Consider the following 16,116-nt stretch of genomic DNA (forward strand, 5'->3'; position numbering starts at 1 on the left):
ACCAATTTAGAAACTATTTAACAATAATAGAAAATAATAGAAACTAATTTAGAAACCAATTTTTGTTTTAGTTTCTAAAATGGTCTCCAATTTAGTTACTATTGCAACTAATTATTTTAGTTTCTAAAAATTAGTTTCTATTTGATGATTTTCTTGTAATGATATAACTATATTTTCTTAATGTGGAGTATTTATCAAATGATTATTGGAATGTTATATTTTTCTATTCAAAATACTATTTATGGGTTTGCACCAAGGATTCAAAATATCATTTAAATTCATGGATTTGAGATCTTGAAAAGGTATATGTACATATATATATATAACACAACACTACTCAGAACAACACAAGGATGAGTCGAATGTTGTCCATGAAAGTTGTTGTGTGGTTCATGTTTTTGTCTTGGTGGCAGTTTGCGATGCCATGTGAGGGGAACCAACAAGGGGAATATCTGTACAAGTTAATTCGATCAAAGAGGGGTGAGAAAGTGAGGTCAGAAGAAGCTTCAATGGCGACAAAGATTGGTGATGGAGAAATTTGGAAGGTTGAGGAAGAAAGGGTGTTGATGGAAGATGACAAGGTGAAGGGTTTGCCGGGAGAACCAGAAGGGGTGGATTTTGATCAGTATGGTGGCTATGTAACTGTGGATGCCAAAGCAGGAAGAAGATTGTTCTACTACTTTGTTGAGTCACCTCACAATGCTTCCAACAAGCCCCTTGTTCTATGGCTCAATGGAGGTAACTCTTTCATACATTTTCTACCCTTACCCTTCTTTCTTTAAATATGTTAGGTATAGTTTTTTTTATCAGTAAAAAAAAAAATAGAAATATTTTAGGAATATCTCGTCATACAAGAAATTAAAATTCAATTTTCACATTAAAAGGCAACATGAGCGAATTAAATAACACTTTTTTTATCAACAAAAATTAATGATTCATTTCAGGAGTGATCTAACTCTTATACAAATAATGAAATTAAAGTTGACCTTACCTCTAGCAATCCATCCACCAAAAAAAAAGAAAAGTCAGCACCTAACAAAAGCAAACTAAACAACACACATTCTACACAAAAAAATTATTAAATAGAAACTAATTTTAGAGATAAAAAATAATTAGTTGTTATATTGACTAAATTAGAGACTATTTAAAGACTAAAAAAAAATTTAATTTCTAAATTTGTTTCTATTATTTATAAATAGTTTCTAAATTGATATCTAATTAGTTACTAAGGTTTTTGCTACCAAATTTAGAATCTAAATATTTGGTAGTTAGAACATTGGTTGCTAATTAGATACTAATTTAGAAACCATTTAACAATAATAGAAACTAATTTAGAAACCAATTTTTTTTTTAAGTTTCTAAAATAAATAGTCTCTAATTTAATTATTATAGCAACTAATTATTTTTTGTCTCTAAAATTGGTTTATATTTTATGGTTTTTTAGTGAGGTTAATTATTTAATTATGAACAGACATTTATATTTGCATAATCATCAAAACATATTTATTATTTAAAATATTTGGGCCAGTGCTGAATATATTTAATTATTCGTTATATCTATATTTCTATTTCTCTTAAGGGTAAATTACATTTTCTGAAATTGGAGGATTTTGCAATAACTAAAAATTATATATAAATAGTAACTTTGTAATAATGAATAGATGTTAAATGAATATTTAAACAAAATGTGATGAACAAATAAAAATAATATAAAATGCCTTTTTCAAAGTATTCCTTTTGCCCCCAATAATCATAAAGAGACTCAATTATGTTTGGATAATATGACACCATGACCCCACCCTTTATATATTCTGTGGCAATAAATGGTAAAGGTAGCAATTAGTTTCTTTTATGTTAATATTTCTTATTCATGATTAATTGATATATAGTATGAGATAATATATTCCCAATCAATAATGACAACACAACTTATATTACTCCAATACAATTCTAACACGGAAGCCATTATTCATGTCTGCCAAAAATAAATTATTAAAAATTCTTTAACAATTTAATTATCAATAAATTATTGAGTTTAGATAGGGATGATAAATAAAACTTTCGAGGTGTGTATTATTTGAACCTGTTTTAATTTGATAAAAAAAGAATATCTTTATATTAAGAGTATGAGTATATATCTAATCATATTTCAATTAGTAAAATATTTTCAATTTATTAAGTAACTGAAAAACATATATTAATATTTTTTGTCTTTAATTTGTAACTAACTTTTAGATTATATATTAACTAATTTTTTGCCTCAATGGAAAAAAAGTATGATGACTAAATGTGTGATTTTCAGGACCTGGGTGCTCTTCCCTTGGATATGGAGCCATGCAAGAATTAGGACCTTTTAGAGTGAACAGTGATGGAAGAACACTTCGCAAAAATGAATATGCATGGAACAATGGTAAGCATTCCTTTCTACACATACTAGATACAAAAATGTCATGAAATCTTAAATATCACTACACGGTCAGAAAAAATAAATAAAACTCAATTAAAGAATGATGTACATAGAAACATACACACCCCTTACGTCGAGGCTACCAACTCGTGCGTGGAGATATATGTTATAGATGGTCCGATAACGATCCGATAGCGGGTGACCTGATAAACCCAACAAACACTCGTTAGGATAAACGATCGAAATGACTCTGATACCATGTTAAGAAGTGGGTTTTAAATCTAACTCAACCCCATAAAACTGGCTCATGGGGTAAGGGTTGCACTCACTTATATACGATGAAATGTTATAATCTCTAATCGATGTGAGATCTCTAACAATTCAGCCAACCTAAAATCATTATAAGTTTTTAATGGAGAACATACATATCAGAAGTTCTAAACACCGATTTCAGAAGGAAAACAAACTCACAGAAGGTAACTCTGATGACATACAAGATCAAACATTTAATTGTGTTAAGAAAAAAAGTTTGGAGTGGTCAATCATTCTACCCTTAAACATATAATTATTTTTATGTCTACAAATCTCATTTATCACCGAAATTCAAATATTACTCATAGTACGATTAACGGTCCATAAAAAAAATAACAGCATAAAATGTGACTCAGACGTCAATGAAGTGAAACTCCAATTGAACAATAGCATGAAAACACGAATTTGAGAAATTAGAGCAAAGTTTTGTATTAATTTCTAATGAACTTTTTTATGAGCTTTGCAGTGGCAAATGTTATTTTCCTAGAGTCTCCAGCAGGAGTTGGATTCTCATATTCAAACACTTCTTCTGACTACTCTGACAGTGGAGACAAGAGCACAGCCATGGACTCTTACACTTTTCTCATAAACTGGCTCAACAGATTTCCACACTACAAATCTCGAGACTTGTTCATCACTGGAGAAAGCTATGCTGGACATTATGTCCCTCAGCTAGCTCACACTATTCTCACTCATAATAACCTCACAAATCACACACTTCTTAACCTCAAAGGGGTTGCGGTGAGTCATCAAATTTTCTCTATACTTTCTCACAGACCAAGTTCATATTCCATAACTCATTTATCATGATGAACTTGATAACATTTTTCTTACATTTGTTGATGATGCAGATTGGAAATGGTTGGATAGATGATAATATGTGTGGAAAAGGAATGTATGAGTATTTCTGGACACATGCTATGAACTCTGATGAAACTCATGAAGGAATTGAAAGGCATTGTGACTTTGAGAGTGGGAACTTAACAAGTGAATGCAACAAATATCAAAGAAGAGGGGATGATGAGATTGGAGTGATTGACATTTATGACATATATGCTCCCCTCTGTGATCCAGCTGCTCAAACTCCACCTTCTGTAAGTTCCATGCCTCTTCCTCCTCTCTCTATTGTTCTTATTAATATATTTAATTATAGTCAAATCCAGATTTATCCTCATAACTATTTTATCACATTCTTACTTTTCATTATAAGGATGAAGTAAATTAGTTCTAAAAGATTAGTGTTTCATGTGTATTAGGGGGTTAACTTCACTTTAAAGTAACGTGTTCTCTTTTAAAGTTCATGTGTATTAAGGTTTTTTTAATTTGTTTTTGCTAAAAAAATATTATTTATAGGATTAAGAGACGTTGTTCTGTTTATCAAAATTAGTCTTGGTCTTATTCACGTTAATTTTATTTATTTTAATATTTATATTTAACTAATGCTAATTTAATCTATTTTAATATATTGTGATAAAATAATCACACTATTTTTTCTACTTTCTTTTTCTCTCGCACTTTCTAACCAACTATAAAAAACATTGACTAGGTGTTACATAAAGATTGTCAAAGATTATAATTGCATGATAGTTTGAAGAGAAATTCTTGCATAATTAAATACTATCATGCTCTGGGTATATTTTCACTAACTCAACTAAAGAGACATTATATATAATAATTAGTTAGAACCATAAATACAGAGATTGAGACTATTTAATAATTCTCATTATCTAGACTTTCTTTCCTTTTATTTAAAAAAAAAAATACTAAGAACAATGAAATTCTTTTCTGATAAAAAAAAACGATGAATGGAGTAATATAATTATGGTGAAATCTAAGCCAGAAAAGTGTTGAACATGGAATATTGTAGGACAGCAATTTCGACCCTTGTTCTGACGAATATACCAAATCCTACTTAAATCTGGCCCAAGTACAAGAGGCTCTTCATGCTAAAGTCTCAGAATGGTCTTCTTGCAGGTACTCAAAATTCTCTGATTATGTTTTCCTCCCTTTATTTTCAAAATGCATGAATTGTAATTACTCTATTTATTAAAAAGTGATATTTAAACTTAAACCTAATTTCTCATAAAACCAACTTATAAAATCAACTTCAGATCAGATTTGCATCTATATATATACTATTAAATTTCATAACTCTAACACTGTTTCCTGAATACATGTGATGCTTGTTTTCAGTCCGGTGGGATGGACAGATAGCCCAGCAACAATTCTACCCACTATAAGTGGGTTAATATCAAGTGGCATAAGAACATGGATATATAGGTGATAATTCATACACTATACAAATTGCTTTGTTACATCCAAGACAGTACTGTAATGGCTTTTATGTAACATTGTTGTTCTATAATACAGTGGTGATACAGATGGGCGTGTTCCCATAACATCGTCTAGGTATTCAGTAAATGCCTTGAAACTTCCAGTGGAGACAACATGGCGTCCATGGTATTCTGGAAATGAGGTAATCACTTAATAAGCATTTTCATTTACCTTATATAATCAATGTTCAAGCAGCATCTATGTAAGGTAATCTTCTGCATACAAAATGCAGGTCGGAGGATACTTGATTGGGTACAAAGGGCTAACCCTCATCACTGTAAGAGGAGCTGGCCACATGGTTCCAAGTTACCAACCAAAGCGAGCGTTAACCATGATCTCTTTTTTTCTTCAGGGAGAACTTCCTCCCGAATCAAACTCTTAGGTCTACTTGGTCTCAGTACCCATAAAATTGATGCCAAATTTGATTAGTTTCATAGAAATTCATCAATAAGATTTTCGCCTCTAATTAGGAAAAGAATATAGCAACATGTGATTATAAAGGTAACAAAATTCAAGGACAAGTTTATACAAGTAATAATTTACACAAATACTTATCTCTATTTGAATATTAATATTCTAGCAGCAAAATATGAAACTTTTGTCTCCTTTGAAACCTTTTCACGCCAGAGTTCAACTGTTTAAGCTCAAGCAACTCGATTGCAAAGTTTTCACTGCCTTCTTCCTTCCGCTCTCATTCCAAATATGAGACGGAAATAAAGATTTCAAACTAAACCAAAGAATACATACGCACATTCAGAAACTCGAGCAAAGTAAGCTCATATTTCCGATCCATCGATTACAATAAAATGGACAGGATCTCTTACATAAGATGAACTCGAATTCTATAATCGCTTCTGAATAGCAGACATGCAAGTAAAATTTGGCAAAGAAGAAACAAAATGACCCTTAAAAGCTAACAAAGCAAAGCTTTAATGTCAAAAACAAATAAAATGAAAGCAAGCACACACGCTGTCATACATAAGACAATTATTCCTATAATAAGTTTAAGCTCCTCTTTAGTCATTACTCCTACAAGGCCTAAACAAATGACTAATTGAATCCCTACAGCGCTACCTCAGGCTATCAAAATTCATTTCCGCTCCACAATTAGGAGGGATTCTTAAAAATTCAATTCAACAGATCAGGCAAGTTACAAAGGGAGAGAAGTTAATTTGCACATTCAAGGGTGATTCTGTGTAACTTGTTGTGAAAGCTACTTCTCCATTGCACTGCACTGCATTTAGCTTACTTGTTGTTGGTGGGCACCATAAAGAGGGTAAGCTCCATAAGCAGCAGCATATATGCTGGGATCATGACGAGGAGGCAATGCGTAACCATAACCATCATAAATAGGGGCCCCATAATATGCCCCAGTCCAGGGGTTGCCGAAATCCATTCTAAACTGCAATCCAAAGAAATATCAATTGAGAATGAATCATCACAAATGTAATTTAATGATGGGCAGCATGAAGTCAATACAGTACTCTAGCACTACCAACATATTTTATTGAAAAATAGAATTCACAAAACTGAGTTTTAATCCGTTGATCTTAAAATAAAATATAATATAGTTCGTTTACATTTTAAATGATTATAAGAGGCCGAATAGAAGCCAAATTCTTTGAACAGTACTTGTTTTGGGTTAAATGACAATGTGGGATTCTATCTGATTGAGGGTTTTACCTGCTTATTTGCTGGATTACGGCCCCAAGAAAGTCGGACTGTCTGCTTTCCAATTGTTGTCCCGTTTAGCTTCTGCAATGCCTCTTCAGCATTATTTCTGAAAAAGTTTATCAGAATATGTTGTTGCGAGTACACCAAAAAGAGATTAAAATTATGTTATCTGTCAATATGAAAAGTTAAAATATCAGAACATGTACCTGTTTGCGAACTGGACAAAACCACACCCTTTTCCAACAGGTATCTTAACAGAGACTATCTCACCGTACTGGGAGAATGGCTGTCTGAGGTCCTCATCTGAAACATTAGGGTCCAGTCCTCCAACAAAAATCTATAACGAGTAATTGGTTACATATATGAAAGTAGTAGTAGTAGTAAATCACTAGATTGCAACTCTTTATCCAAAAAACTGGAAAACTCACTGTTGTGTTGGTAGAATCTGCTTCAGATTGGCTGGATGTGCCATTTGACTGACCTCCTAAACAAGGAAACTTATAGATTCAATACAAAGCTGTCAAAATAGCAAGAAATGGAAAAAACAAAGCAAACAACCAAGATTTTTCTCACTGGTGGGATAACCAATAACCTAACTTTACTCACTTAGGTGAGGATCTAAACACAATCAAAGACAAATTTGGAGGAAAATAGAGTGAGATGTATTAAAAAAAAGAAATGAAGGGGTCTAAATCAATAAAAGGGGGAAATTAACGGCCAAGCATATGTTTAGAATAGTTTATTTTGAAGCTTAAAAAATCAATTAATATCATGCCACTCCATAGTCGACCAAATTGACAGTTCACATAATCAGAACCTATGAATGGGATCATTTTTTAACTACCCCAACTCCTATTAATGAAACCACCATCAAACATATACATTAGTAAACAAACGTAGTAATTGTCTTTTTTCTTTCTTTTAAAGTGAAAACTAAAAAGGCATATCTTACATGTATTTCAAGGAATTTACACCAATTTAGAAAGACATTGAAATCGTCATCTAAAGCACAAAACTTTGATTTCTGTTTATATTAGTAAGAAATGTAGTTCTCAAATTGAAGAACAGCTGAAAATTGAGAATGAAATATGTGGCTGGAAGCATTTTATTGGTACGAAATGCATTATGTACTTATCTTTTCCTTTACCCTCCCAAATGAAAAGAGATATATCAGAAATCAGAAGCGAGCAATGTGATTTGGCATACCCTGTTGATGGCCAGATGATTTTCTTGGAGTTGCAGCACCAATACGCATAGGCCTGCTGGAACAGTAAACACCATTCATCTGAGTCATGGCCTGGGATCTCTCATTGTCATCGCCAAACCTGACGAAACCATAGCCCTTTGAACGGCCAGTATTGGCATCGAAAACAACTTTTGCAGCTTTAACAGAAGGAAACACACTAGCAAAAGTTTCATGCAACAAACTATCCGTAACATCTGCAGCTAAATCTCCTACAAAAATAGAAAGGTCAGGAACATTATCTGAACCCTTGTCTCCTGTGCTAAATGATGCCCAGTTTAGACGGAATGCTTGCTCTGTATTGGGCATCAAAATTCCAGCATAGTTTTGCAGAACTTTCTCAGCTGTAGCATGTGAATAGAACTCCACAAATCCATAACCCTCTGATAGGCCAGTTTGCTTATTGCGAATAACCTTGATGGAGGAAATCTGTAAAATTATACAACACTCAGAAGCTTGGATATGAGAAGCACAGTCCACATCTTTGTTAACAAATTAAGTCTCCAAAATGCAGAATTTTTTTTATGTAATTGACTGGCTTTTCATCTAATTAAAATGAGAGTTCATTAATGTGCACACAAGTACGAAAATAAATGACATCCACATTTCTATTTCCACTATTCAACCATTAAACAAGTACGAATCTATTTTCATCAATTATGTGTAGGACCATTTTATTTTATTCCTGCAAAGGAAAAAATTTCATTCATTCCACTAAAAACAATTTTGGATAGCACCTACAGAGTTAACTGAAATCAAAATATCATATATCTAGTAAACGCATATATAAAATTTCCAAATTAAAGTTATTGGTCAGACTCTCTATGCAAAAAAGAACTTTTCCTCATAGAACTTTTCCTTTTCAATATATCAATGAAGTTGACATTTCAAACATGCATGCGTTGATGCGTTGACACCTTGTATATTACCGGTAACACAGAAATTAAACCCCACACAAAAAAAAAACATGTAAGAACCCAAGCCTCCGAAATAAACCACACAGCAAAATCCAACCAATAAAAAAATGAAAAATCTTAAATGCAACTCCCTAGATTTTTTTTTCACTGACACAATCTCTATAACACAAAAATCGAGATAAACTCTAATTTAATTTTAAAAAACCTAAAAAATACTAAAAAAAACAAAATTATGTTAAAAACGGAGTTTTTACAACGTTCTCGAAATCAGCTGATAATGAAAAATGCAAAAAGAAAAAAACACTCGTATCAAGCCTTGTCAACTACAGCTCTTCTACATACGTTATAAATATAAACAGAAATTAAATCCGAACCCATTATCATACATATATAATATATACACACACATCCTCATACATATATATCTTGTAACAAAAACACCTTTAACAGTTCCCATTGTAGAGAAATTAAACAGCATTATATCAAAATTAAACAACAAAGAATTACAATTATTTTCATCAATTTGATGCATACGATAACAGTTCCCATTGATTCATTCTCTGTGTGTTTATGTATGTATACGTATATCGAGTGTGTATATGTATACCTCGCCGGTGGAGGCGAAACAGCGATGGAGATAATTCTCGTCCATCCAGTGATGCAAATCCCCGATCCAGACGGTTTTGTTCTCGCCGCTGGATCCGTTCTGGTGCTGGTGCGGGACGTGCGGCGGCGCGTACTGGTGGTGGTGGAAAGGCACGTACGGCGGCGCGTAGTGCTGCGGAGGCAGCATGTGGTGCGGCATTACCATGGCCGTCGGATACTGCATCGGAAGCCACTGCTGCGGCCGCGCCACCGCCGGAGACGCTGCCGGCTGCCGCGGAACGTTCTGCTCAGCGGACTGCGACTGCAACGAGGAATCGGAGCCGTTCGATTGTTGCATCCTAAATCAATGAATCAAAAAACCAATCAATCGATAAAATCAATAAACCGTGACCGAACAACACTTCCTCTTCCTCTCTCTCGCTCGCGCTTTCTCTCTCTCTCACACTCACTCTCTCTGTCTATTTTTTCTATAAATGGATGTGAGTGAAGTGTCGAAGGCCAAATAAGGAAAAAGCTAAAAACGGAAAAAGTAGAAGAAGCGCGAGCGAAGGTGGTTTCTAGAGAGAGAAAGAACGAATCTGGAATTGCGAAGAGAGAGAGAAGAGAAGAGAGAAGTGGGCGCGGCATGGAAGGGTATAAGAGGATGAAGATTTCTTATTCCTGGGTTACCTTCGTAAACGCGGTTCTCCTTTTCGCCGTTCGATCACTTTGCTGCCTTCGATTCCAGCCGTTGGATCTCATTACGAGGGATTTGGATTGCAACACTATTATGCTTTCTCTTCTATCTCATTCCGTGCCGCCGCCACCTTTCCTTTCTTTCCCTAATTAACTCTTCTCTTGGATTTTTTTTTATTCAAACTTATATATCTTTAAATCAATATAAAAATATATATCTTTTTATGCTACATTGCAATTTTGCATGCTTTTAATTTTTTTTATCTGATATTTTTGGTAAAATAGCAAGAAAATCAAAATAATATTATAGAAAATAATTTTAGTCTAAAAAATTTAAATTCTTATTTTATTATCATATTTTAATTTACTAAATTATCCTAATATATATTTTAAATAATTGTGTAGGTTTAGAATTATTACAACTATTAAATTACTACAAAAATATTAATTTTAGAAATTAAAATAATTAATTATTATTTAATTAAATTAAATTATAAATTAAGAAATCTACCGGACACGCAGTTTTATTAATAAAATTTTATAAAATATTTTTTATATTAATATTTAATTATTAACTATCAATTTTAATTATTTATTATTTTATATTATAATTTATTTTTTATTAATTTTTTATAAACTAATTTAAAATCTAAAATATTAATATTTTTTTATTCTAACTGAAGAAAATTGCATCTAAATTTGTTTTATTGTTGTTTTTTTTATTATCTTGCAGTACTGGATTTGGTGTCAGTGTTCTTAACATTCAGACATTCACCTCACGTCAATATTTTCTTTTTCACTTGTGACGCTTGAAATTCATTCTGGATAAAAACGACGTCGTTTATAGCATACAAGTCAAAATAACTTATAACTGCTTAAGATTCTAACTAGTTACATTTTTAAAAGATATGGACGATAATTTTTTTACACTATTTTGCCTTTGATTATAATTTATTAAAAATCACATAATTATATAAATTTTATTCCTTATTTATCATATTTTATAGTTTCAATAAATTTTAACTAAAATGTTTTTTAGGGGACAAACCTAATATTTTATCACATGATAAATGATAATGTTATTTATTATTTATTTTATTATGTTTTCTTATTAAATTTAACATGGTTTGATAAGTTCTTTCCCCTCCCTATACATATAATATTTACACATAAATATATACTGTAATTATATTATTTACTGTAATTTAAATTAAATTTTGATTATTTAAATAACTTTTAATATATTAATTATATTTATAAAATCTTAAATTTATGTGTATTTGATTGTAATAATTATATTTAGCATAATAAGAGGAAGTAAACAATTTTTCCGATAAGAATAAAATTTATTGTATTAAAAATACATGTATTTCTTAAACATATACATTAATAAATACATAAATTGTATTAAATATATATGTATTTTTAAATATATATTAAATAAAAAAAAATTGTAGATGATATTAATTAATAAATATATTAAATAACATTACTTATTAATTAAATTTATGTGCGTATGATTTTGTAGTAATTAAAATTATTTAATAGTAGTAGTTTTTAATTTAGAAGTCAATAATAAAAAGTCCTATTGAATAATCATTCATTAATATTTTGAAACAAGTTATATTTATTAAACACTATATTTAATAATATTAATTATTTTTATTAAATATTACATTTAATAAAAAAAAAATTTATTATTTATATAAAATATTACATTAATAACACTAATTATATACCTTTATTATTATCCTATTATAAATTAAAGTTATCATTCTTAAAAAAATAGAATAATTGAAATATTTTTGGTCATTATGCTTCTTATAATAGACTAGGAGTAATAGAGTAAATAAAGTAATAGATAAACTAACAAAATATCTATACATGTATGCTTCATCTACTAAATAAATAACATTATAGTTTTACTCTTAAGCCCTTTTACATGCACTTCTAAATTTTTTATCTCAATGTATTTATACACTCAATATATTCATAGCAAGTTATTACATATATAACAACAACACAAAGGAAATTTATTAAGAATAAACATAAAAACATTAAAATTTTATGTCATTGCATCCACAATGAATTTCATAACCCATTTCTAATCACCATCTTCTCATTAGACTTATACACATATGTGTTCGCCTATCAAGAATATTCCACAAGGAATATTTATCAATATTTTAAAGGATATTTTTTATAAAATATCTATCGATATTTTATGAAAGATTCATATTAAACAATTCCTACTTGAAACTAACATTATTCCCATATAAGCATTACAAAGTTCATTTTCATGAGTATAAGATAAGTTTAAAGCATCCGAAATTCGAGATCCATAGTGTGTCAGATGTGCAATAAATTTATCTCAAAGTTCTCACCACTTGGTGTAACTTAAACCATTAGTAATGTTAAAGATCTTTTGTAGATTCTCATACTTAATACATAATCTCACACTACAACTCATGAATTGTCCCAAATTTAAAACATATTATTCATATTTTATTTCCATATATGTATGTTCTTTCTTTCTCTCTCTCTACATATATATATATGGTTGTATGTATTTATATGTATGTATACATCACAATTCACCTAAATTAAATAAACTAAATTAGTTAAGCACACAACTCAGTAATTTTTACATATAAGCATAAGAAACCTACTAAAATATGAGAATTAGATGACATCTTTGCTTGAGCAAATAGAATTCACTTACACAATGGTATCAAATGAAGTCCTCACTACAGTGATTTAGATGATACATTCACTAAACACATATGCTTTCATTCATTTAACAAAAGTATCAAACAAAACGATCACTATAGTGACTCAAATAATACATTCACTTAAGCATGTTTACTTAAATAATATATCATTTATTGTACATATCATTTTCAACATCTCATTCATATAGTATATTACTAATTAGTAATGTCTACAAGGAACATTAACTATATTGCAAAGTATTATTAAAAATATTTCAAAATTCATCATCACGTATACTATTCATATCAAAATTCAAAACACTTTAAATATTCTCAAACAAAATACAATCTATGCACAAAACTCAATATTATGACAAAGTTTTACTTTTAAAACTTGCTTAAACCTTAAGTTTTCAACTTCACTACTCTTACCAGAAGACTAAACTTGTATATAAGATACTCTGATCAACAATCTAAACATATCATCAAGTTCCTACATTAATAGAGATTCATTTTTGTTCTAGAAATATCACAAAGTCTTACTCATACATGCATTCCTTCCATAAAACCAACTCAAGAATAAAAGGACAAAGAAAAATTTACTAAACAACTTCTAATTAGAGAGAAGTGGTCTACTATCCATTAGGATCTTTAAGATGGACTCAAATTTATGAAAAGACAAATAAATCACTTCAAAATTCTAAAGAGAAAACAAAAACAAAATATTTTTAAAAGATGATGATTTTTGTGAAAAGATGTTTAAATAATTAATATTTTTATTTATATAATTTTTAACTTAAATAATACAATATTCATATAACATATCACTTAAACCACTTTCATCCGTTAAGCAAATTAAGTTATGACTTGGTAAACCAACTTATTATATTACAAATGCTTGCTAAACTAATAAACTATTTCGTAAATATAAAATGACATAAAATAATATAACTACATAAACTTTATTATATAAATGGAATTTGTGTTCATGAGTAGTAATGGAAGAAAAATAAATAAGCTACAAATTGTAAGTTAATAGAAATAGCTTGTAGTTTATAGTCAAGAGATAAACTAGTTTCTTATATGTAATGAAAATTAAATTACAGCAGCAGTGTTCATTTTACAAAATAAAATGAAAAATATTTTTTATTATGTATTGCACTAGGACACTTTTCATTCCATTTTATGGTATAGGATAGAAACTAAAATCCCATTCTATATTTTGAAACTGTTAAATGTTTAAAAAATTGGGATTATGAAATGTAAAAAGGGGTGCAAATAGGAAAACCCTTCGGGTCGAGTCTCATTATACGATATAAATCAATTAGGGAATATCTCCCTTCACCTCCATATTTTTTCCCCGTTCCACCATATTATTAAAAAATAAATTTTAGATTATTAAAAAATTAATTAAAATATAAATATTACAGAAGTTAGTAGTTTTAATAAACTCATAGTATTATATTATGTTTCTCTGGACCTGCACCTCATTATGGAGTTGTATTGGGCTTTCTCTAGTTAATTGATGGAAAATTCTTCCTGCACCCTATGGTTTCCTCCTGCACCTCCATGGGGTGATGAAAAGACAATTTTACTTTTAATAAAAAAAATCATATTTAGTACTTTGCGATTCATTTTTGTGTTGGAGACCATGCACCTCTTTTTTCTTCCTATAATCCTAACAGTGACATTATATTTGTTTTTGTGTCTTTTATTTATTATTATTTTATGTTTAATTGAAATGCAATATTCATACTAAAAAAACTAAAAATAATACCGTTTATATACAATTAAATGTATATAAATAATTTGAAATTATAAATATCTACCAACAGAGATATTTCACTGCTCCTGTCTTGTTAATAAACAATTTATTTTGATCTGAACTTTTTCACTTTACGATACTTCATGTGTTGAAACTATTACCCACATGTATATTCAAGTACTTTTAAATAAGCATCTTTGTAAAAGTTCAACTCTTGTGCCAGGAACTGCACCAAGAAGTGGGAACAGAATATTAAACCAACACTAATTATTTTTCATCACAAATCTTTACATAAATATTCCTCTGACAAATCAAAGTCAGAACTATATATGTAGCAGCAACACCATAATCTACAAAATACACACACAAAGCACATTTAAACTACATGTTCTGTGACATGACTAATTAATCAGCCACATTGATATTAATTAACATTAATGCATGAAGCATATAACTATATCTATATGTATATATATAGATATATCCATTTTATATATCTGCAAGAGAATAATGGTGTATATGTCTAGGGCTTTGGGGCACCATTATTAGTAGCTGCTTCCTTTGGTGTAGGGGAAGAATGTCCAGCACCAGGGCTGTGACCAGGATCCGTTGGTCGGAAATCATTGATCCATTTGTCCTCATTATTCGGAGAATCTAACGTTGTTGTTGTTTTTGCGGCGTTTTCCATTATGCTGCGCCGCCAGAGGAGATTAATGTTGTCTTCCACTGCACCCATTTCGTAGGTTCTCATCACATGCTCCTCTTTCAGTGCCCTTGCCTTAGCTGAAACAATTCCATTGAGAAAAAGCAAGCACAGAAGAACAGAAGTGATGGTGAACACGAGTTTCAAATTGGTCATGTGAAAAGTGATGAGAGAGATTGTGTTGTAGAGTTATAGATTCGAATTGGTTGCAGAATGTTGTGTGTGGAGGTAGCTATTTATAGGCCACGGGGTTTAACTTTTAATGTAAACTTAGGACAAAATATATATAGTTATAATATTAATTAGTGATATAATTTTTAATGTAAACTTAGGAAAATATATAGTGAGAATATTATAATGGTGAATGAAAACTTGTACATCATTATCATTATTATGCTTCCTAAAGATTCTCTTTCTCTTTTTCAATGGCGAATCTTCTAACTCTGGGACCACAGGTACCCCACTTTTTTTGCTAACATATGTTCATTTATTAAATTTTGAAATTTGTTTGAAGTGGAAATTTTGAATATTAATTTCATGTTCATGAAATTTTCAAATACTAATACCATTAGAAAATTACTAAATAAAAATATTAAATAGAAACTAATTTTAAAAATAAAAATAATTAATTAATATATTAAATAAATTATATATTAAAAAATTATTAATATTTATTATTAATAAAAATTTATAAATTAATATTTAATTAACTATTAAGTTTACTTACTATCTATAAAGAGTATAAAGTTATTGGTAACTGAGAATTTTG

General features: G+C 30.0%; 3 protein-coding genes across 3 annotated transcripts; 1 reads left to right on the top strand and 2 right to left on the bottom strand.

The window, feature by feature from the left end:
* Positions 1–225: 225 nt before the first annotated feature.
* LOC137816470 (serine carboxypeptidase 1) lies at positions 226–5,601 on the top strand. The gene is made up of 8 exons (XM_068619612.1): positions 226–738; positions 2,303–2,410; positions 3,186–3,460; positions 3,571–3,813; positions 4,587–4,693; positions 4,913–4,999; positions 5,090–5,195; positions 5,286–5,601. The coding sequence occupies exons 1-8, from the start codon at positions 354–356 to the stop codon at positions 5,433–5,435; spliced, it is 1,461 nt and encodes a 486-aa protein (XP_068475713.1). The 5' UTR covers positions 226–353; the 3' UTR covers positions 5,436–5,601.
* A 331-nt stretch (positions 5,602–5,932) lies between these two features.
* LOC137816471 (polyadenylate-binding protein RBP47C') lies at positions 5,933–10,160 on the bottom strand. The gene is made up of 6 exons (XM_068619613.2): positions 9,495–10,160; positions 7,934–8,399; positions 7,156–7,211; positions 6,934–7,064; positions 6,737–6,833; positions 5,933–6,455 (listed from the first exon to the last, which is right to left on the bottom strand). The coding sequence occupies exons 1-6, from the start codon at positions 9,828–9,830 to the stop codon at positions 6,294–6,296; spliced, it is 1,248 nt and encodes a 415-aa protein (XP_068475714.1). The 5' UTR covers positions 9,831–10,160; the 3' UTR covers positions 5,933–6,293.
* Positions 10,161–14,896: 4,736 nt separating this feature from the next.
* LOC150029455 (uncharacterized) lies at positions 14,897–15,549 on the bottom strand. The gene has a single exon (XM_090297080.1). The coding sequence runs from the start codon at positions 15,501–15,503 to the stop codon at positions 15,168–15,170; it is 336 nt and encodes a 111-aa protein (XP_090153206.1). The 5' UTR covers positions 15,504–15,549; the 3' UTR covers positions 14,897–15,167.
* Positions 15,550–16,116: the final 567 nt, after the last annotated feature.

Source organism: Phaseolus vulgaris, chromosome 1, assembly GCF_051622355.1.
Source record: "Phaseolus vulgaris cultivar YP4 chromosome 1, ASM5162235v1, whole genome shotgun sequence".
Taxonomy (NCBI): domain Eukaryota; kingdom Viridiplantae; phylum Streptophyta; class Magnoliopsida; order Fabales; family Fabaceae; genus Phaseolus; species Phaseolus vulgaris.